This window comes from Poecile atricapillus, chromosome Z (genome assembly GCF_030490865.1).
Source record: "Poecile atricapillus isolate bPoeAtr1 chromosome Z, bPoeAtr1.hap1, whole genome shotgun sequence".
In the NCBI taxonomy this organism is placed as follows: Eukaryota; Metazoa; Chordata; class Aves; order Passeriformes; family Paridae; genus Poecile; species Poecile atricapillus.
This window is the reverse complement of record NC_081289.1, coordinates 30031237-30055832: the sequence shown is the minus strand read 5'-3', so window position 1 is coordinate 30055832 and position 24596 is coordinate 30031237. Positions and strand designations below refer to the sequence as shown.

The 24596-nt window shown below is 35.3% G+C and overlaps 1 protein-coding gene across 3 annotated transcripts in view; it reads right to left on the bottom strand.

The window, feature by feature from the left end:
- LOC131573653 (ankyrin repeat and sterile alpha motif domain-containing protein 1B-like) overlaps positions 1-24596 on the bottom strand; it is a 409781-nt gene that overhangs the window by 345240 nt on the left and 39945 nt on the right. For 2 of the 3 annotated variants that reach the window (XM_058827806.1, XM_058827807.1), the window contains exons 2-4: positions 18820-18900; positions 14962-15118; positions 6271-6567 (exon numbers count right to left, since the gene is read on the bottom strand). In XM_058827806.1, the coding sequence (XP_058683789.1) occupies positions 6271-6567; positions 14962-15118; positions 18820-18900 (535 nt within the window). Of the gene's footprint in view, positions 1-2544; positions 2550-2734; positions 2850-6270; positions 6568-14961; positions 15119-18819; positions 18901-24596 lie in introns of those variants that run through there. The other variant, XM_058827808.1, reaches the window with a different exon arrangement.

Sequence of the window (24596 nt, the reverse complement as noted above, 5' to 3'; positions counted from 1 at the left end):
CAGTTCTGGACTCCCCAGCACAAGACAGAGATGGAGCTACTAGAGAGAGACATTAAAATTGCTAAGGGACTGGAGCATCTCTTCTATGAGTAAAGGAAGAGGGAGCTGGGACAGTTTAGCTTAGACAAATGAAGGCTTACAGAGTATCTCATCACTGTGTACAAATATCTGAAGGGAGGGTGTAAAGGCTAAGCCAGGTTTGGTCGTGTCCAGTGACAGAAGAGATAATGGGGAAAAACTGAAACACAATAGGTTCTTTCAAACATAAGAATTTCTTTTGCTTTGCAGGTAACTCAGCCCTGGTACTGGTACAAGTTGTCCAGGAGAGTTGTAGGTTCTCAGTCCCTGAAGATATTCAAAAGTTGTTTGGACACAATCTTGGGCAACTTATTCTGATTCTGCTTGAAAATGGGGAGTTGGACCTGAAGACCTCCAGAGTTCTATTCTAACCTCAACCATGCTCTGATTCTGTCAGGGGTAAGAATTAGTGATGTATACATCAACAATGAAGTCCACAGAGGTTCAATTGTTAGAAGAAGCCACAGCACTAAATTTTATTTCTATGAAATTGAATTGCAGAGATGAAAATCAGTTGCACCTTGATTAAAATTGTAGATATAATTCTGTACTAATAAGGAACCTTGTTTAATGAAAAAAATGGACTACATCAGTGACAACAACTTTCTATTGCTGTACCATGATCTGAGACTGAGAAAGATCAATGTTCTGGCATACTGAATCAACAGCTTTGAGAACAAGGAACAGGATCTATCCTCAGATTACCCAGCTAAAGGGTGAAAAAGATCCTGATATGATAATTGGCATGAGCAGCAGTCTTTCCATTCATCAAAATTCCCCACTGTAGGAAAGGTAAGCAATATTTTCCTTGATGAAAGCACACATCTTGTAAGAAATTGAATTAAAACTAATATGAGAAGAGAAACTTCCTGTAGATGTATAAGGCAAAAAATCTATCTGGGGGCAATTTAAGAACCAGAAGATAGCTCTGCTATGCATAAAGTGAGTACAGGAATTTAAGCCACCTTTAGACATGTAATTCCTAGAGCTGGGAGAGGAATCCAACCTTAAATGCCATTTTTTTCCCTTATATACTTACTTTCTTCCTAGATGGTATTTCCTGTCATATCAGAACATGATCCTAAAACTCTTTACAGACATTCCCACTGCCTTGTATTCTAGGGCAGTCTATGCTTTGTAACTCTGAGCTATGAGACAATAGTAATGAATGTCACATCCCAGAAATAAGATATATATTATGAACAATTTGTTCAAAAGAGGAATTTAAAAGGCACACCATATAAACAGTGCTAGGATCTGTACACTATAAAAGTGTTTTTCTGAACAAGAGGGGAAATATTACCATGAAACTGCACTAAAATAAACCTGAGAATATGGAGAAAGCACACTTGTAAGATGCAGACGTATAATCCTGCATAAGGTGTCATAGAGATGAATGATGACACAAATTTTAAAAGCCCTAGGCAGGATTTCATGGTAATAACGAATAACTAACAAGTGAATCAGATCCCTCGACCCAAAAACTATCCAGAAGGCAAAAACGTCCTTGTTACCAGAGTTCAGTTACCAAACTCTGCTTTAACTTAGAGGGAATGCTGAACCTCAGGATGAACAGGGCCAAGAGAAGTTCTGACTGGCTCAGTAGATACATCTCTCTTTGTAAATGTACATGTAGCTTACTACTTGAATGTAGAAGTAAGTTCAGAATGTTTTTCTCTTGTGCAATAGAACATTTACACAATTCACAAGGATAAAAAATATAGTTGAAAATAATTTCTATATATTATTTAAGATGTGCTAGAACTTTTAGGTAGATCTTTTTCACTTATAACAGTGTACTTGTGCACTAATATATTCTTCTTCTCTATACTACAGCAAGTTAGCTTAAGATTTATAGACAATTTTCACTGCTTTACTTCCTGAAGCTTTCATTGCCTTGGATCATATTTTCCTGGCAAAGTAAACATTACCATTATATTTGGAAAGTCAATTTTTCATGAACAAAGTGAGCTAAAGTCTGCTTGAGTTTGCATCAATGGATAATATACTGATTCTCTGGCATAAGTTTTCTGTATATGAGATACAAAGAACCAGAGCACAAATTGTGCTAAACATGTAATAAAACAGTCCCTGCCCCTGTTTACTACTAAGTACAGGTACAATGTCACAGGTGGACACATAAACTAAGCTAGGACAGAAGGACATCATCAATAAGCATACCAGAATACCCAAATCACCTTGGTGTACAATTTGCAGCCTCACAGAGAAGCACCAAGGGTTTTAATAATTACACATTTTCTTTTAATCATGTAAATATGTAAGAGCTTGTAATTAGGTCATTTGTCTAGTCCTTATTCATAGGCAGTTTGCTACAGTTCTGACATGGATTTCACACAGAATCTGAAGGACAGAATGGTAGCTTTGCAAATTTATTAATGAAATTTCCTCCATATACAGTGGGAGCAAAAAGGAAGCGGCACAGCTTTTTGCAGAACTACCAGTGACAAGCAGTGGAAATTGCCATCATTATTGGAACAGACAGGGAAGGCAAATAGGGATAGATGAAAGCTGGATAAACAGAAGGGGCCAAGATTTTAGGGTATTTTTAATTATTAAACTACTGTTTACATGAAACATACTGAACTGTGTAGGATCTTGATTTACTGAAGGCCCAAAATCTATCATTCAATCAAATCCTGCTTATTTTTCATATGTTTCAATTTAAATGAAAACTTCAAAGCATAAAGAGATGGAGCAGATTTGGGTTGCCCTCTCCTAAATAACTCTGGATTGAAGGATAGTGGATAAACCTGGAAAATTAATAAAATATTTGATTAATTAAATAAAAAATTAAATGCTGTCTTTTATTCGCCCAAATTTTTGCTGTGATTAAAAGTGCTCAGGGAGTACAGAAGAGAAAGATAAGATGGCTAAAGTAAACCTCCCATTTAAACAAATACATCTTTAAAATTACAGAGTGATACAAGACAGGGTACTCATATTATCATTGCTAAACATTCTGAGAGGTCTTTACTGGTGATAAATTGAATTTATTTAACACATTTGAATGTGTACAAAATTGTTTACCACATAAAATATTACTTTGTAAAATGTTCTTTCTCGATCAGCGATGCAGATCAATTTAATTAATAACAAAATAGCTGAGTTTAGTTTTAAGTGACAGGCTGATAATTTGTGTTCTCCTCAATTCAATAAGCTGCCAGTAATTATCAACAGAATTTTTCAGAGGCTATAGCAGTAATAAGTTAACAGTAGGTACAGAGCCAAATTACCAATATGCTAAGATGCTAAATGAAAAGGAACATATTGATAGAAAATATGTATTCCAGCAAGAAAATAAATAAATGATATTTCCTTATGTCAAATAGGACAAAAGCAGAAGGAACAAGATAACCTAGTGCAAAGCAAAAAAAAAATAAAAATCACCCTGCCTCTTTATAACGTCCAAAAAAAAAATCTAAGAATATATATCAATTAAAAGCAATTAGAATAAAATTAAGTTTTTAAAAAAGTAAGCCAAATAATTTTAGTGTAGATGTCAAAGAGATCACTATTATTAAAAGAACCTTTCATTTCTTAAGAATTGAAAAAAAAAAAAAATGCAGCCACTGTATTTTTTAAAGACCAGTGAAAAACTTTTAGTATAACTATAGATAAAAATGGCTTAGGAGAATTCACAGCAGTGCTAAAATTATCTAGATTACATAAGAGGAAGAACACATTTCATAAAAACATTGTGTAATATTTTGCCCTCATGTAACCATCAGTTTGGAAGTTGCTGTGACAGAGACTATTTTCCTTCAATTATTCTATTTCTTAAATATCAGTTCAGGCATCAGTTTCTGAATTTTTCCTCATTCACTTGCTAGAGATATAAGTGAAATTTACGTTCAGAAACATGCATTTGAAAGTTCTATGTTGCTGTAGCATTAAACTTTTCTAGAATACTGAAGATGTAGCAATAGTAAAAGAAAGATAAAAAAATGAGCTGCTTACATTAACCTTTGCAAGTGTCTCTCTAGTAAAGAAAATCAAAATCAAATTAAATTGAAAGCTTGATGAGTGGAAAATTCACAAGCAGACAAATCACACAGAAGTGTTTCACTTTAAAATTGTTTGAAGCAAGTAGCAACACTAATTCAAAACATGCAAGAGATAATAAAAGTAGTAAAACAATTTTACCACATTTTCTGTTGGAAGACACTTATGAATGTCCACTTTTGATCTTAAAATACACTAATATTTTTGATTTGCTTTGTTGTTTTGGTGTTTTTTAATCTGTCTTTTCTTCTCCACTTCACTTTTTTTTTCTCAAAAAAATTCTCTCTTTTTCTTTTTCTTCTGTTTCTCAAAAAACATGATCTTTATGAAGAATCCAGAAATAAAAGTGTACGGAATCCAGGTCCAATCTTTCCATATAAAAGGGAATTTTGTGTATAAAGGAGTTTGATTAAATGCACCTAAGGCTTGAAATGGATATAAATTTTAATTAAAGTTTTGACAAAGTTTGCAAGATTTGTTCACAGATTGACAGAATCTTCTGAGCTGGAAGTGACCCAGAAGGATCAAATCCAGCTCTTGAGTGAATGGCCCATACAGGGACTGAACCCATAACTTTGGTGTTTTTACCAGCAGGCTCTATCCAACTGCTAAGTGGGAGAGAATGTCTGAATGTGACTCTAAAGTAGATGTAATTACGTTTGGTTGGTTGCTTGCTTTATCTGAAAATAGATATAAACTTGAAATAACTTAATACAAAGCATATTTTATACAACAAGAGAGACAGAGAAAGGAAGTGACTTCATATATGAAGATTATATGCACTCTGCAACAAACATAGTGCTATCAGCCAAATCAAGAGAAATCATAAGGTTGAGGTAACATTTCGGAACACATAAAAGAATCCAGCACTCTGTAGTTAAAAGGCATGAACACCTTCCAGTACAAAGAACTGAACAAAAAATTCACTGCTTCTGTACCTTGTGTCTCTTCCCATCTACGTCTATTTTATTTAAAGTTACCCCTTTAATGTCACTGTAACTTAGAGTGCATAAAACTAGACACACCAAACAGTTGACAGGTTGGAGTCAGTAGCTGCAAGAGTGTACTGCTATAGAATTTTCTTTTAGATCTATAAAACAAGTGTTTAGAAATTCAGAAAATCAAAATTGTTACTACTTACCAACTTGAGTTTAGAATGGAATAATTAGAGGAAAATGAGCTCTCAGTGAAAAACTGTTTTAGATTGCTGTGACGACGAATGGCCATAGCTTTAGATAATCAGCTTATGACCTTTACAGCCACTGCTGCAGAAAATATATTTATATACAGTTACAGGAATGGTTGACATGCTTTGTGTATCTACATGTCTCAAGACACCATTAAAACATGCACTCAGCTTTGAAGATATGTATCTTTCTTTTAACACATTGTTTGAGTTGTCACCTTGCAGCATTTCCAACAAAGTAAATGCAAGTGTATGTTAAAGAAAAAAAAAAAGGGGAAGGGAGGAAGGGAGGGGGGAAGGGAGGAAGGGAGGGGGGAAGGGAGGGAGGGAGGGAGGGAGGGAAGGAAGGGAGGGAAGGAAGGGAGGGAAGGAAGGGAGGGAAGGAAGGGAGGAAAGGAAGGAAGGAAGGAAGGAAAGGAAGGAAAGGAAGGAAGGAAAGGAAGGAAGGAAAGGAAGGAAAGGAAGGAAGGAAGGAAGGAAGGAAGGAAGGAAGGAAGGAAGGAAGGAAGGAAGGAAGGAAGGAAGGAAGGAAGGAAGGAAGGAAGGAAGGAAGGAAGGAAGGAAGGAAGGAAGGAAGGAAGGAAGGAAGGAAGGAAGGAAGGAAGGAAGGAAGGAAGGAAGGAAGGAAGGAAGGAAGGAAGGAAGGAAGGAAGGAAGGAAGGAAGGAAGGAAGGAAGGAAGGAAGGAAGGAAGGAAGGAAGGAAGGAAGGAAGGAAGGAAGGAAGGAAGGAAGGAAGGAAGGAAGGAAGGAAGGAAGGAAGGAAGGAAGGAAGGAAGGAAGGAAGGAAGGAAGGAAGGAAGGAAGGAAGGAAGGAAGGAAGGAAGGAAGGAAGGAAGGAAGGAAGGAAGGAAGGAAGGAAGGAAGGAAGGAAGGAAGGAAGGAAGGAAGGAAGGAAGGAAGGAAGGAAGGAAGGAAGGAAGGAAGGAAGGAAGGAAGGAAGGAAGGAAGGAAGGAAGAAGGAAGGAAGGAATTACACACTAACTTGGCAGCTGACATCCATTCCAGCCTCCAGAAGCACCTGTACGACAGCTTTGTGGCCATTACGAGCAGCAAGATGCAAAGGGGTGTGTTTTCTTGTATTACAGTTCATCAGATTTGGATATGCTTTGATGATCATTTTTACAACGCGCAGACGTCCATAAAGTGCTGCCAGATCCAGAGGTGTTTCCAGTTTGTTGTTTCGTATTGTGGGGTCTGTCAGCTCTTCTAGCAGAACAGCAACAACTTCTGAATGACCGTACTGAGCTGCACAATGCAGTGCTGTTTCATTTTCATTGTTCTGTTAAAAAAAAAACCCAAAAGCTTCAGAAATTCATGTTTAATCCACAATAGAAATGCTCAGTAACTATAAATTGCCTCCATGAGATCACTACAGAGGCAGGTTTTGTAGTATAATGTATGGTAATGTATGTTAAATGCTTCAGAATTACTCCACTGAAATTTTAATAATAACACATTAATACTTCAGCTTGTGGCTCTCAAGCAGATGAGTTCCCTATGAGTCTACATTGCTCCCAATCCATTTTAACATGTCCCTCAAAACCTTGTAACTCATGATATGCCAAAATCTGTAACCTTCCTTGATTCAGCTGTTCCTGAAATTATGATTGAGTCCTTCTCTTAAAAATACTCTGACAGTGAAGTCTCTCTTCTTGCTTTTGCTGGTTTTGTACCATAGCTGTTTGTTATTAGAGAAATAGAATTACAGAGAAAAATTGTGCAATGCAAATGTATCAGGCACAAGTTAGTTTCACGTATCACTATACAAAGTTACTATCCAGACAACAATAAAAACTCGCAAGACAAAATAGCACCTGTAGAAAGACTTAGAATCACATAATTAGAATTATGTATGTGTTCTAAGGCATGTGAGTATGTGTATGCTGTGGACTGAACAGGTTTTTGCTTTGTAAAACAATGACCCCACCTCCAAGCGTTTCCAAAAACATTACTCAATAAACTTAATAATAAGTACTGAGAATAAGGATCATATTTTTAAATTGTTTTCTTCCAGTCATGTCTGTATATCTGTGGTGCCAAAGAGACAAACAACTTCAGGCAAAGAGGAAAGAAATAGTTTATCAAGCTCTCTGAATTCTATATGTCATCTATATTATTAATATATTACATGTAGACTTTACAAAGCTTTAAAATACACCAGACTCTATAAATTGTAGAAGTATGTACATTGAATGCCTCTTCTGATAAATTATTTATAAAATGTTGTGACAGTTTACTAATGTAAAAGTACAAAACCAAGAAGCTAATGTGCTTATTTTATTTATTTTAAATTATTATTATCAATAATTTAATGTAAATTCAGGAAAGATACTAAAGAAGGGTAGAGATATCATTCTAAAGGAACGAAAAGTGATAAATCTGAACCCATAGTTCTATTTCTCATGGAGTCAGCTGAAGAAAGTTCAGGGGACAGAGAACTGAAAACAGAAAAAAACAATTGTCTTTTGAAAGACAGAAAGAGTCAGAGATTCAGAGAAATTAGGCTTTGGACTCTTACTCAAAAGCTAGCTAGGATAAGAATATACATGTTGCACAGTAAAAACTAGAAAGGAGGAAAAGGGAAGATCTATTTTTTATTAATGATGTTTCTAATTCTGTAACCCAGAACTCAAATCTTGGGTTTGTGGTTTTAACAGCATTGCTGTCATTTTCATCTCTTGCAATCTAAGACGACTCAGATGAACTTGGGAAAGAGAAGAGACAGATCAATACATTCAGGTAAATCAATGCTGCACTCAAACTCATGGGGTGTCTGCAGCACCACACAAGACCTGAGAGACTGGAATGTGTTTCCTGCTAAACTGCAACACAGAGGCTGGAGAACATCCAGGTGGAAAGTGAGAAGCTTCCACGGGCAGACATGGTTTGATGACTGGTAAGTATTTAGATCATTGTGCATTATTCAGACTACCATGTGGGCTTTCTTTGTTATAAAGACCATAAATTCAGATTAAAATATATATACTGTCACAATACTATATTGCTGCAATGTTTTATCAACTACCTGAAACTTGGTTTGGTTTGGTTTGGTTTGGTTAGGTTTGGTTTGGAGAGGAGACTAGAGGAGAGGAGACTCGAGGGGAGGGGAGGGGAGGGGAGGGGAGGGGAGGGGAGGGGAGGGGAGGGGAGGGGAGGGGAGGGGAGGGGAGGGGAGGGGAGGGGAGGGGAGGGGAGGGGAGGGGAGGGGAGGGGAGGGGAGGGGAGGGGAGGGGAGGGGAGGGGAGGGGAGGGGAGGGGAGGGGAGGGGAGGGGAGGGGAGGGGAGGGGAGGGGAGGGGAGGAGAGGAGAGGTTCGGAGAGGAGAGGAGAGGTTCGGAGAGGAGAGGTTCGGAGAGGAGAGGTTCGGAGAGGAGAGGTTCGGAGAGGAGAGGAGAGGTTCGGAGAGGAGAGGAGAGGTTCGGAGAGGAGAGGAGAGGAGAGGAGAGGTTCGGAGAGGAGAGGAGAGGAGAGGAGAGGAGAGGAGAGGAGAGGAGAGGAGAGGAGAGGAGAGGAGAGGAGAGGAGAGGAGAGGAGAGGAGAGGAGAGGAGAGGAGAGGAGAGGAGAGGAGAGGAGAGGAGAGGAGAGGAGAGGAGAGGAGAGGAGAGGAGAGGAGAGGAGAGGAGAGGAGAGGAGAGGAGAGGAGAGGAGAGGAGAGGAGAGGAGAGGAGAGGAGAGGAGAGGAGAGGAGAGGAGAGGAGAGGAGAGGAGAGGAGAGGTTCGGAGAGGAGAGGTTCGGAGAGGTTCGGAGAGGAGAGGTTCGGAGAGGAGAGGTTCGGAGAGGAGAGGTTCGGAGAGGTTCGGAGAGGAGAGGTTCGGAGAGGAGAGGTTCGGAGAGGAGAGGTTCGGAGAGGTTCGGAGAGGTTCGGAGAGGAGAGGTTCGGAGAGGAGAGGTTCGGAGAGGAGAGGAGAGGTTCGGAGAGGAGAGGAGAGGTTCGGAGAGGTTCGGAGAGGAGAGGAGAGGAGAGGAGAGGAGAGGAGAGGAGAGGAGAGGAGAGGAGAGGAGAGGAGAGGAGAGGAGAGGAGAGGAGAGGAGAGGAGAGGAGAGGAGAGGAGAGGAGAGGAGAGGAGAGGAGAGGAGAGGAGAGGAGAGGAGAGGAGAGGAGAGGAGAGGAGAGGAGAGGAGAGAGGAGAGAGGAGAGAGGAGAGAGGAGAGAGGAGAGAGGAGAGACAAAAAAATTCTCCAATAGATTGGTAATAATTTAGTGCTGTTGCCTGTATTTTCAGTTCCAAGCATAAACAATTGTTTCTGGAGTACAGAAAGTTTATGTGTTAACAGTCATTGCAAATGAGCAGGTAATCAGCTATAAAGTAACTGCATGTGAATTACTATTCTGTAATTAGAGCTTTAAATTTGATATCCAAGGACCAAATAATACATCAAGTGCTGATGAAAAAGACTAGAATCCTCGTAGAAATTTCATATACTTCACAATATATTAGCAACTACAAGACAGATTCTATGACTGAATGGTTCTAGAAAAAGAAAGATCAAGAAATAAGAACCAACTAAAGACATACAAAATGTAAGGTAAAAAGAATAGACCAATATTATGCAAACATAGTATTAAAAAAGTCTCTAATATTCTCTAATAATATTTTTATTATTAAAATAGTTACTCTTATGTCCAAAGGACCTTGTTCAGAAATAAGGAAAGCATTCTATGATTCAGCTTTTAACCTTTTAAAAATTTTCTTCATTATTTGTTACAAGGGTCTTTTTATGGGCATAATCCTGACCTTCTGTAGCCTTTCTCTGAATCTCTTCTCTTCCACATACAGCCAGAACTCAGGCTGGTGTGGCTGCAAACTGAATTGTGCCTTCACAGCTCTGCATCTCATCAGTATTTCAGGCTGTGCTACATCATTTAGCTGCTAAGGATGTGTGCCACTGCAAAATGTACAGCGTATCTTGAGGTCTATTCATTACAGGGCAGATTAGCAAATACATTATAGAGACAGTTATTGTAGCTTGGCAGTCTGATAGTGAAGAAGTACAGGAAGTATCAAGAAAATGAATGGCTATCATGAATATTATATAGGCCCTTGTGAAGCCACTATTAAACTGTGGGTAAATTCAGGACATTTATTGCATAGTTGTGTAGTCCTTTTTTTTTTTTTTTTTTTTGTTAAGCAAGTTTTAAATCTCCTAAAGTCCATGCAAGTACTGTACAAGCAATAATAACTCCAGTAGTGATTTAATAGACCTTTCCAAAGGATGCTCACCTCTTTTATTTATCGAAGAATTTTGATGCTGAACTTGAAAAAGGAGACTTCCTAAATCACTGAGACATTTCTTTGTCACATAATCCCAAGTGTAAAATAAGTGAACAAGAGATTTGTTACAAAAAGCTTTTTGCTATTTTCTCAGTTATGAAATTAGAATTTAAGTTTAAATTAAAGAAGGAGGGAATAATGGGAGATTTTGGAAATATCTATCTATATGCTGAATATACTCAAATGTAGTCAGAGGAGAAACAACACAAAAATTAAGACTTTAATAACTAAAAAAATTAAATAGAGAAAAAATAAGTGAAAGAATAAATGCAAGACAGAGAAAGGAATGACCTCAGGATGGTCTTACTTTATGTATTAAATCAGGAAGACAGTTTGCTGAGAACTTCCACCAAGAAGTTAATAATTCTGAAAAAATAAAATAAGTTTATCTGCAAATTATTCAGTGTGAATCAAAATCAAATCTACTGCCTTCCCATTGAAATTCACTTTTACTTATGTAAACAATATAAAAAAAGTAATGCAATATGGTTGACAACTTTGAAAAAAAAAATTCCAATTTATTCTTACAAATTGGCTTAAATCAGAAAGATTGCATGTACCCGCTTTTTCTTCAAATGAAAGTACAGTAAGACTTGCAAGGGAAACTCTGAAATTCATCCACTAGTCTCAAATTAATTGAAGAGTAAAATCAAATTAATTTGAAAAATATTGTGTTTGCAGGCTATTTAGGAACTGGAAGTCCTGAGGTGTCATTGAGAGAAACATATATGTGTTTCATTTGCATGATGTGGAGAAGTTAGCAGTATGTTAAAATTTAGGTGTTCACATCAAATTAATGCATCCTGAACTATTTTTCTTCACATTTCAGAAGAATTGTTGAACAGCTTTAAAGAAATGTGGGTGGGTTTTGTGGCAATTACAATTTGATGTACAGGCAAATTCTACAGCACATCGAATCCATAAAAATTTCAGAAGTGTTTGCATTTTTCCCTGTGAATTTTTCACAATTCATATTCCGTATATATGTGTGTGTGTATATATATATATATATATGTATATATGTATATAATTGGAATATATTTTATTTGTATTTAATAATATATATTTCTATTTATCCCTGATTTTATTCACATTTTTTCCTGAGGAAAAAACAAATACTACATATTGACCTATATGTGACTGATAATTAACCATTTTTTCATAGATTAGGATTTGTTATTGATTATGCAATATTATGATGAAAGTTGCCACAATAAATGTTTTAGCTATCCAGATGTCCTTACATAAATAAATATGTAAGTAGTTTGACTATTAACAGCAAAACTTTTTATTTTATTTGGTATTATCAATTAACAAATCTTGATCTCATACTGTCTTAATTAAGTTTATAACTGACATAATTTTAAATCTTCATCAATGAAGTTAAACATATTTTTGCAATGTCACCATATTTTATGATTTAAAACACACCATACCTGTCAAGACCCCTACATTAAACAGGGATAGAATTCTTCTTTTGTAATTGTTATGCTGTAACTGTTCTTTGTGTGTAGAGCTGGCAGTCTACATTCCACCACCCCCACAATATAATTGTCATTTAACTGTTTGTCTCTTTACTGCTTGTTCCAATTTTATGTAATAGGAACAGCAGGGGGCATTCAGAGCTTTATATGCTGGATATGGTTGGATATGATGCTATGGTGCTACTTTACTGCATTTTGAAAGTGTAGAATGCAGTTTGATCAATTTAAAATATACCACATAAAATCCATTATTTCATGTAATATACATTTATGCATCATGAACCTGTCGTTTATTTCTTCGTTCAGTCGTTCATTTTTTTCACATAAGTATTTAGAAGCATTACCTTCACATAGGATTTCCATCAGATAGATGAAAACAAAAATGTGTTACAAATTAGTTGCAATAATTTTAAAATCATGAACAAAATTATTTTCTTAAAATGCAAACAATTACATCTTAACGTGATCTCTAAAAAAACCCAACAAACAAACAGAAAAACCACAGCAAAATCAGAGGAAAAACATCTGACTTGAGTGCACCGTTTGCTGTGGTGAAAAAGTGTAATGAAAAATGGATGTCCTTATCTCCAACTATCAGAAGAAAAAGGAAAGAAAAGTAGTCCAGGATTTCTTACAAGCCATAGCTTCAGCTCCAGAGAGAAGTTATGAGAGCTTTGAGGAGTCCCCTGCCTTAGAGAGCCTCTCTGCAAATAAGCAAAAGCCTCAGAATCCTACAGGCTCATATGAATGTACACCAGGCGTCAGGGTGAGGATGCCTCTCAGGCGTTATTTGAGGATACGTGGGTGGAGGTGGCTCTATAACAACACGACATTTCCCTCTTCCTGGGATACAGAGAATATTCTCCTGCGTACAGTGCTAATTAGCAGAGGAAAGTAGGTGCCAGCAAAGTAGTCCACATGCTAAACCTGGCCATTGTCTAGAGTGGAACACCAAGGAATTTATAAGGTCAGAAAAACTCTGTATGCATGAGTTCAAAGTTTAATATGATTAAGATTCTCTTAAAAGACTTAAGATGCAACATTTATTGTGAGAATTGCTCACATGTTTTTGGGTTAAATGCATAAACAGGAAGACATCTGAGGATCTTTCTTGAGTCACTGGCATATAGAAGTATTAGGGTATCTCTGCTTATTTGCTCCAGTGACCAAACCAGATACAGCACACCTAATCAAGTTTGACAATATTCTAGAAGTCTGGAAGTACATGTGGGACTGGGGAGAAGTGGGTTTGAATTTACGTTTCTCTTTCTAGTCTTACTGAAATATCTTTTTCACTCTCACCCTCTCTGAAGTTTCTACACAGCTTCCAGTATTCTGTCAGTAGAAAATACGTCATGTCTTCAAGCAAATGCGTGACTTACAATCCAACAGTTGCTTTTTGTTTTGATGCATAAATAAAACTGTAAAAACCTCTCCTTGACAAAAGGTAATCCTACAGTTCAACTGGTTTCATCCTACATAAGACAGCTGATGAGAATGAGAAAGTTGGATAATTATGTTAATCTGAAACTGAAATCACAGAATGACAAATTTTGAGTTTTGTTTTTTTTCTAGAATGTGTCAGAGTATTACAGAATTTCCCAGAAAACTGTCACATGGACATATTTTATTACTTTAGTTTCCTATATTTTCTGCACTAATACTTGATATTCATATCCTAGTTATTGTATGGATTCCAATGGCTAGGTGCATAACTTCAGAGATCGAACAGATTACTCAAAGCATGGCATCTCACACTGGTTAAGTGTTTGTAATCTAGGTCTCACATTTCTTATCTTTTCACAGTCTGCCTTCTGGCCACACTAATGTAGGCACTGAGAGGACAATTAATTTGTTGGATTGCACTTTGCCATTTGAGGTGCTGTGGGGTGCCAGGCGGTACCGTACCTGGACCTTACCACCCACTCCACAAGGACCTGGAAATTCTGAACACCCTCTGTCACACTCTCAGGCCCATGCAGATGTCTCTGCTAGTGCAGGGCTTCAGAAGGTACTGCATTTCTGTGTTTGGACACTTGAATCCTCCTTTCAGTCATCTGAACAGCCCTGTTGGCTCCTGTGATTACACAGACAAGACCTCTGTGGAACCAAGAGGTGCACATGCAGACAATATAGACATTATAGCTTAGATCTGAATTAGGAGATAACTCCCACCTTCACATTCCAACTGACTACCCTAGCAAATGCAGGTGCTCAATAGTTACTATCTGTATTTCACAGCCTACTTCAGTTCTTTAGCAGGTCAGCCTAGATGGTGTCAAATTTTAATCAGCTTCTTTCTATTTCTTAATATTAATCCTATGAATGGACCATGTAAGAATATACAGAAGAAAAACAGAAGGTGTACCATATGTTTGACAGCAGAATGCAACATGCTTATACTGCCCTTACATGCTGTAATACTCTTATAACTTTTCTTGGTCTTTTTATGTGTCCTTTCTGCTGCACATGCATCCATGCAGTCCATCTGGTTTTTGATTTACCTCTGCATATCTGATAATTTACAGTACTCTTAAAATAGACCAAGGACATTAATTTTATCTCAAAGATTTTCAGGAACTTAATATCTAATACAGTAAAAAAACCCACAGTTTGTGCAAATTTACAACCATACAGAAAAGATGCATAGTTAGAGTATGTCTTGATGTGATTTTTCCAAAACAAAAAGAAGTTTTTTCCATACTTTTTTAATCTAATATTCTTTAGGTCAGTGCCTATCCAGAAGAAATGTATCTGGTATGTTTATAATGAAAGATTTTATCAATCTTGGAGAAGAAATTACTGAAACAATGGAAAATAGACTTTTTTAACTTATCTATAAATTGGTTAGACCTAAAGAATATGTGCAGGGTTTTTTTCTGATGATGCACATAAAATATTTTTTATCACTTCACCTGTTCATTCACTCTGGAGTGTGATGGTCCATGATGGATAAGAATCTTCACAATATCTACATCTCCTCTCCAAGCAGCCAAGTGTATAGGAAAGTAACCTTTATTATCTGCTACATTAGTTGATGCTTCATACTGAAGTAATTTGAGAACTATATCCCTGGAAAACAGGAGGTAAATCTAAAAATGGACAGGAAGCTAATTTTATTAAGTTTTTACATGAACATACATATTACCAATATTTTTAGAATGGAAAATAGAAAAAAAACCCAAACCTGTACCTCAAGTGAAACAGCTATCAAGAGTGAAGACTATAATAATATTGTTTAATTAATTAATTAATTAATATTATTTATTAATAGAATAATTTCTGAAAATGAAAGAGTAAAACATAGACAAAATGCTATTAATTGTAAAGATTCTTGCTTCTTATGAATACCATGAACAATATTATCATCAGCTTTCTGAATCTGTTTCTTTCAATAGGATCACCTGGCCACAGAATCATTTTTAGAATTTTCCCATCTAGAACCTGGGCATGTCCCTCAAGGCACTAAAGGCAGAGAAATACTTTTGGCCCCATCACTGCTGAATTCTGGAGGCAGGATGACAAGAGGACAATTTACTGTAAGGCTTAAGTAATAGTTTTTCCTCTTCTTTAAGGCATTATCTAAAAGATAGTTAGGAAACAATTTGATGATCTAGCTAGGTATTTGAAATAGCTTCTATGTATAACTTCTGTGAAATAACTGCTTCTATTTTCATTTCCCACATTCAGCTGCCTTGTAGTAGTGAGGGGAAAAGTGACTTATTACCATTTTAATTCTCTTTATATTCCTTTCAGTACTTTTGGTGTGGCTTATCATACATTAAGTGAAAGATTAGCATAAGTTGGTATATTGCATCCCTGATTTTTAAGCAGTCTCCTGTACTTAACTTCAAAAGCTAAACATAAAAATCAGCTGTGTGGTATGATAACATTAACAAGTATGTCAGAAAGTAAATAAATTCTGTCTTATTGCTGCATTTGTAGTCTCATAGTTTGACACAGTCAGGTCTCATTAGTTATTAAGCTAAGAGAATCTATGATCCAGTGTGGGCAGTTCTATGCACATTTTTTACAAATATGGAAACACCGACTTACTGATTTGGCTCAAAAAAAACAGTGAGGGGAGGGAGCTCAATGTAGCCCATATTATGACCAAAAATGACTACAAAATTGACTACAAATTAAGACAGAAGATAAATCTAAGGCAATTATTCTTCCAACCTTGAAGGAACCTTATTTAATTGCATATTGAAAGAAAATTGTGGCAAGTTATGAGGGAATATATCCAGGTCAAAAGAAACTCCCAGCTGACTTCAAAAGATACTGGAGTCATCTCATCAAAGCTTTGAGGAAAATTTAAGCTGGATTTTGGTTACTCCTGACAAGGTCAAATACCATGAGAACAGCCAAGAAAGAGCAGCTCCACTACAGAAACACTTCTGCTACACAAAAAGTTCCAGAAAAGGGACTCTTGAGGGAAACTCTTTAGTATACGTAAGGTTTGAGAGACTTCCCATTAAATAATAGTTTTGCAGTAAATGGTCCAATGAGAGCTAGACGTACACAGCAGTTCATCTGAAAGGAAGACCAAACAGAGGAAGCATAAATTGAACTATGTGGAAGAAAGTCAGTAGAAAAGCCCTGCACATATGAAATCTAGAGATAAAAACAAATGAATTTTTGGGGAGAGCCTATTGCGACATTCAAGCTACAAAATAGAACATGCATCTCCTTCATCCTTCAAGAATGCCCTACCCCATTACACTTATCTAGGGTGAGACTTCTTTAGTGCTTTGGCAGAACTTTTTCATTTTGTACAAATACATTTCAGAGAGGAGAAGACTCAAAGTCCTTAGCCCAGTAACATTACTGGGATAAGTGAAATTACTTAGGGAGACTGAGATTCCAGTGTCTGCCCCAGATATGATTTAATTACTTAGATAAAGCTGAATAGTTTCCCAAGGAAAGAAAATGATCCCAGAATAACCAAGGAGGAGGGAATTCATCACACACAGTGATCAAGCAAGGATTTGAACAATGGTGTCCAAAAAGTATCTCAGCCACAAATTCTTATGTTCTTACTTTTCTTGAAAAACTTTGAAATCCCTCAGGTTCAACCTACTGTAAAGTGGGAAAAATTAAAATCCCAGAAGTTTTTAAAGGACAGGAACTTCTCCTAAGTGGAAAGATTCTTGTGTCAAATGATTGTATGCCGTTTTGATTTTGAATATCAAGTTCAAAAACTCAAATAGAGTGTAAAGTAATTTATTTTTTATTTGTGATGACTAACAAAATTAGAATCACCAGGTGTCTGTCTAATTCTCTCGCTGGCCATGCTGCCGTTGCAGCAGGATCAGTATAATGGTTTGGATAACAGGTCCTGAAACCCTCATGATTTACCACAAAATATCGCACGGCGTATTTCAGTTTTCTTTAATGTAAGAAGGTATAATTGTGATGTCAGTTACTGCTACTTATCCTGCTGTGAGTGTATGGGGTCATAGCAGCCAACACTGCACTTTTCAAAGGCTGCAGTTATATCTGCTGCTGTACATAAATCCATGTTTTTAAGTCCTCCCTGTCCTCAGAAAAAGTTTGGTCAATACTACATCTGAAATCATCATTTGGCTTTTGTATGTTTTGGGATTTGATACTTTATATTGCTAGGATTCACTTGAAACCTCTGATAGTTTCAATGTTTATACAGCAATATTTTTAACTTTCTGTGTAACTATTATTTTATTGCCAGTATTAAATACACTAAACCCAGTTTTCATCTATTTAAACCCAGCAATCTTTGCAAGCCAATGCTTCGGGTTTGGTCATCAAAAATTAGCAATAGCACTAGAAACAATCCATAAATCATGAACAAAAATGCTGAGTTTAATAGACCATAATAAGAACTTAGACCTAATTTCATGGAGATAAAAATATATTCATGGATTATTCTGAACCTTCCTACACAGCTGAAACTTTGGAAAATGCACAATATCTGGTTCAAGAGTTTACTTCATATATTTATTCAGAAAAAATATTGCATATTCATAAAAAGATTAATCCATCTTAAAGAAAATAGGCACCTTTCTAGAATACAATTGAAGACACATCCTAAAATTTTAATTTATCCTTAGAAGGATGCAAAAATTGTGCAATGTGTAAAGTAAACACATAATAATTATGTATACATGTGTTATTTTATGGATAGTCCAAAATCACATTAAAATTCATACAAATCACTCTTAATTTTAGCTGAGTTTGGATCAATTCCTTACCTCCCACAGAGCAGTTAACCAAAGTTTTATGTCAAAACTTTCTTTACTGAAAATACCCTTCTTTTTCCTGCTTTCAAGTGTATAATTAATAATTTTTTTTCATGTTACTTTTGCCTTGATAACAATTAATCTCTACTGTTCTGTTTCACAAAATTGCTTCCTAAAATGTTCACACTCTATACATATGTACATACACACAGAAACATAACACAATATTTTCTGCTGTGATTTCCCAGCAATGGAAAAACACTAGAACCAAGACTAGCAGTAACAATGCTAAATTTCCCCAAAACTGAGGAAGAATTTGGAAGAAGCAGTATAGAATCAATAGTTTTAAACATTTCACATTTGTCATTACTACTTATTAATACTGAGGACTGTGTCAAAACATCTTATATTAATATATTCCATTGAAAATAAGGCTTTTTTAAAAAGTCAGGGTTTGCCAATTTTTGGTACAAATCACAGAACTATGCTGTATTTTCTTGCATTACACAGTTAAATACCATTCTACATAAAAACTAAATGTGAGGCACTTACTTGTGTCCATTTAAAGCTGCATGATGTAAAGCAGTATAACCTGAACTGTCAGTGCAGTTTATGTTTGGTCCTCGCCAGATGCTGCAAATACAGAAAAATTGTGAAGTTAATTTTTTGGCTTGGAAAGTACAGAAGTGTCAGAAATTTAATCCACAAATAATCCAAAGATCTCTGCAACAAGTGTGATAAAACTTTAAGAGATGAATTACCTTGAAAGAAACTTAAAATAGCAAATGTCATCTTGATAGCAATATAATTTATTTATAAAAATAATTTTACACATCCATCTATATATGAGTCATGAACTGTATATAGGGCAGACTCAAAGACTAATGACAGAATAGTCATTTCAATTAGATCTCTTCTCCCTCTATTATTCTGGTAATTACACTGACGTTATCATCTGATTTTGTACTACTTTTCCACAAGTATGTAATCATTGTCTTTAGGTCAGTCTAGAATCAAACAAGCATCAGATTAGTTGGAACCAATCAAATTGTTTAAAGGGACAGGAAATTTATTCTTTTTACTTAACTTGATATTTTAGCTCCCACTTTAGCTGATTATATTCTTAAAATAAATTAGATATGCCTTTAAAAATAAATTAATTAAATTCTATTTTGTTATCTTTCTGTATTTTACATTCAGCTTCATTACATAACCTGTTTAATGAGATTCACGATCTATTATGGACTCTTCAAAAAACACTAAAGGACAGATTTTGTTTCAAAGTGGAAAACATGGGTGCTAATCTACCAAAACCAACAACAAAATCAAGCCCTGGAAATTGGATAACAGAGGTGTATTGAGAACTAGCAGGCTATTTTGTCTAACCGATTACATTTGAAACTGATTGTATCCCTTAAAGAAGCAATTTACCCTTCCGTAACAGCTTTCAATCATCAGTATTAAAACTTCCTGAGTACAAAATTTTGACTCCTGAATTACAGCCTGTTTTCTTTCTTTTCTAATACAATGCTAAACATCCATTGGCAAGCCATATTTTCCTTCACTTCATATATTAGAATCAAGTGCTGTAGTTTAAAGAAAATAATTTGAAACTAATAAGTAAAAAGAATTTTTCATATTGACATTTTTCATTATCTACCATTAGTAAAATGACATTATGCTTAATATATGATTTTTAAGAATTATTTACTATTGAATCTGTATTTTATTACCCATAAAATGGAATATATATTTATATACATACATATATATATATGCACACTAGGGAATACTGATGTAGACTGGTCTCTTTGATTGTGTGTATTGGAGTGATTCATTAGCTCATAAACTTAAGAAGTTGTTTTCCCCCTAGTAATACTGTGTGCATACAGAATTATTTGTGTGAAACATTGTGTTCTGCAGTGAGCATAATTCTACATAATGCTGGGTACCTCACCTCTCCCTGCAATTTAATTTCTTGGAAGAACAGGGTTGAATTATTTTCTTGGGTGAAAAGAAGAAGAAAAAAAAAAAAAAAAAGTGACTTTTTAAAAAATCTGCTCCAACATCTACAGATGCTCTTTTCTACAGACGGCAACTTTCAGATACAAAAAGTCACTCTAATCTTTTCAATTCAAGGAAATTATTTTAACTTCATGGCATAGCAAAAATTAAGTTCCTGAACAGATAGCTCCTGATAGACAGATGTTATTTGTATGGCAAAGGCCAAGCTTTCTATCTACTAGAAGGAAATAAATCTTTATTGATAAGGTACAACCTCCCTTATACTTCTGCATAATGTTTATCGATTATTGTCTTATTTATTGAATTATATTTTCATCCTTTGATGTATACCAGCTTATAGGAGAATGAAGAAAACAAGAAGTGTATAGAAAGTAAGATTTTAAATATTACCAAAAAAGAAAATACACTACCAACCAGAACATAATTCACTTGATTTTGATAGCTTGCTTGCTTTGACTTAGAGTTGTTGGGATTTGTCTGTTGGTTGTTTTTTCAAAATGCAAGGATTCAAGTGTTCATGTACTGTTTATGATGTCCTAGGCATCATGAATAAAAAACCAAACAACCCACAAAAAACTAAAAACAAAAAACTCCCACCAAAACTCGACACATAAGATAATACTTATTCTCTCCTAATTTTCTTCTTTAATCCATTTATTAATTAAAACATTGTTGTATTTCCTGACTCTGATCTTAGGAAATATTTTTGAACTGAAACTATTCTGATTTATAAAAAAACAGCTCTAAAACTTTCTTAAAGCATATATAAATGCACTTATGTGAAACTCCTCAGGACATGCAGGTTGGGTGGGTGAGAGGCAAAGGACAAAAGACAATGAGTAAATGCTGATGACTCAGAGACACAAGACAGGATGGACAGAGTAATCACTGGCAGCTCCCAAAGGGTACACAAAGACATGCTCAAAATCACAGCGTGGTTATCAAACTACAGAACACAGCAAGCATGAGCAGGACTCGGCTGCAGGACTCATCCTTTGGCCCAGTGCAGAAATCCTCTCTTGGATTGCGACAGTATTGGAACATTATTTCTTACAAAAGGAATGTAGGTCCAGTATATATATACATGGGATATTTATGCTTTGATAACTGAGAATCAAATTCAGATTGGACAGTCTGAATACAAATTCTTACATGATAGAACTCCCAGCTTCAGCTAAAGCTCTTGCAATCAGAATACAGCGGGACAAAAGTCCAGCCATCTATAAGCTCAATACAAAGCATTTGACTTCAAACAAAAGTGGAATAGAGATTGAGGAAAAACCTAAATACCCCTTCTTTAGTATCATAAACGTATATGATATGTGAAGAATCATTAAATATATTGATTTATCTGTGTATTAAAACATTTGTGAAAGCAACACTAAGGAGAATCTGACAGAAAACAAATACCATTCAATCTCCAGAAAAGAATATTTGTTGACAGAAAATTAGTGGTTCTTTAGAATACCATTAATATTGAATGTTTTCAAAAATATATTTTTTTCTAATACTTTGATGCAGTCAGTAATCAAACTTCTTAATGGGGCATGCATTAGTAAGTTAGGAATCCGTTTTCCTATGTACATCAGTAAATTAAAACCTTCCTATTACTTAATGTATTTTAAGAAAGTAATTGAAATTACTTTTTGTGCAAAAAACTAGTTTTCATTCAACAATGAATTAAAACATGATTATCAATTAGTTTCTTCCATGATGTCTTGCCAAAGTAAAGCACAAATAAACAGAAGTCTGTTATACTATCTACATTATTGCTGAAAGCAGAAAGATCTCCTTCTTACAGTCTGCTTTCACTGTGGACAAAGTATATTGACCTTTTGAAGTGATGTCAAATATTAATTGAAAATACTCTTTACTTGGTCAGAAAATTACTAATGTTTTTCTTTTTTTTTTTTTCATCTGCTTAAATAGTTACATATAAAGAGTAGTATTTCAAAGAAGCATGAAAATGACAGATAGAAAGATGGTTAGTTGATTGATTTCTTATTTTGCTATGTTTTCTGGAAAGAAATAATTGTGAAATGGCTGTTGTTACACACAAATTAACAGAAAAGCAAGGAAATAAAAGCTTTTTCCAGATAATCATCTCAAACACATTCCCCATCAACAGTACAAGAACTATGCTTGCAAGGAACCCATAATTTTTTTATGCATCGCATTTCCTCTCTGTATATATATCTGCATTCTATCACTCCATTATCATTATACTATTTCATGACTATCCAAAAATATTTCTGGTCCTTATATGGTAGTTTTGCTAAGGTGAAAGGAAAATCTTTTTGGTGAACAATGATAAGAATTTTTAAAAATCTTAGAAAGCTGCTTGATGACATGACATTCTGAACTTCATCCTCTTTCCACTGATGTCAATGGCAAACACCAGTTCAGATTTACATAGCCTCTTACTGTTCCTGTGTTCCACAGAATAAATACGTATTACAGGAATTTATCTTGTTCTCAGCCAAAATCTTCCAAAATTTCCATGCTTTTTGTTAATCTGACAGAAGCAAATTGAATAAAGTCTTTTGAGCACACAGCCAGGCTCTTTATCAGTATTCTGCCCACATTCATGCACATGTTCAGTTGTGCTGTCAGTTTATACAAAGCACATGGTCAGTATTACAGAGAATTTTGAAAATGCAAACTTTTACACGATAATGTGTATCATGATTCAGACAAATAATAATAATACTATTACTTATTGTGAACAGCAGAAAAATAGCTCCCATTCTCTATTTCATGCACAAATATACCACATTGACAACTCTTCCTCTAACCTATATATTAATAATGTTAGTTATCAAATATAGAAGTGTATCATTTTAGTAAATTTGAATTTTTTTCTTTCTATGGATTCATCTTTGGTGGAATCCAGTTTTATGCCAGGTACATTATTCTATAAAAAATTGTATTTCTTTTTCATGCATGGTTTTACCTAGTATCAACACTCATTTGCTGAATTTGAGGTATATCTTCAAATTACTTCAAAGAAAGTAAATTTAAATATTTGCTTTTAGTAGCAGTGGAGATAAAACCCTTTTAGAAAGTCATATTTTAACGCCTAATAAATAACTGTACATGGGGAATAAACATTGAAAAATGTATTTTAGGATTAATTTCAAACAGGTGCAGTTATAGGTATTAAACTGAAAATAGTAGATGATATTTTGAGTAAGGCTATCTTTGACCTTCTTTCCAGTACCAAAAAACCTATTGCATGAAGCAACTGAGAATTAAAAATCTCAAATTAAAATAATAATTTTATTTTAATTAAAAATAAATGGAATGACAAATGGATTATCAATTCAATTAATACTGATTTTATGCTTAAAGCTTATTGTATATATAATTCCAATTAAAAACTTTTGTTGTATCAGTGTGAAATGTGACTCAAAAACATTTCAGCTTTGAATGTGCTTATCTCCTATGTGATTCCTGTTGTTTAGTTGCTTCATTATAAATAATACAACAAAATTCAACTATTCATGGATTAAGGATTTTACTTAAGTTCAGGTTCTAAAGCAGCTTATTCCATTTGCTTTCTTTAACTTTGATCTGTTTATAGTCTTGGCCTAAGTGTAAGTCAGCAAAACTGGAGAATTCCACTAAACTGTTGTCTTATTTCCATTCTGCATCTGTTCAGTTCATGATTTGTATTTGATCTCTCAAGTGCAATACATATTATGAGTTTGATTATTTAGTATACAACATTTACTCATTACTATACTTAGAGCTAGCTAAAACAGTGGGTTAGAAAAAGATCTTTTTCCAAATACGCAAACAGAAGGATCAACACTTACAGTGATAACACAAGCATGGAAGTGTAATTTAAGAAAATACGTAGGAGAATGGGATTATGCCCAACAACGTAAGACTCAAAAAACAGTATCTTACCAGTAATTATTGTTTATCAAGTGTTGTAAAATATCACTGGTAAATGAACACTGATAGATTTAACAGACTACATCTGCCCAGACTAAAATCTGGGAGTAGGGTGGCAGCATTTAAAAGTGTGAAAATAACCTTTATGTCCAATAGATAACCTAGTATATTTGCTCACTACCATTCTTGCTGTTACTAACTGTATTTTTGGTTGGAGAATGATGAGACCCCTACCATCATTAGTCCAACCTGACATCCATTGCTTCTCCAGTGGAAAGAATTATGAAAAGGCTGATTATAAATGACTGAAGGTCAGTGTGTGGCTGAGGAGACGCAGAAAGCCAGACACATAGAGATAGCAAAAATCCTGGATATCCAGAAAAGACTTAGTTGTGATGAGTCTT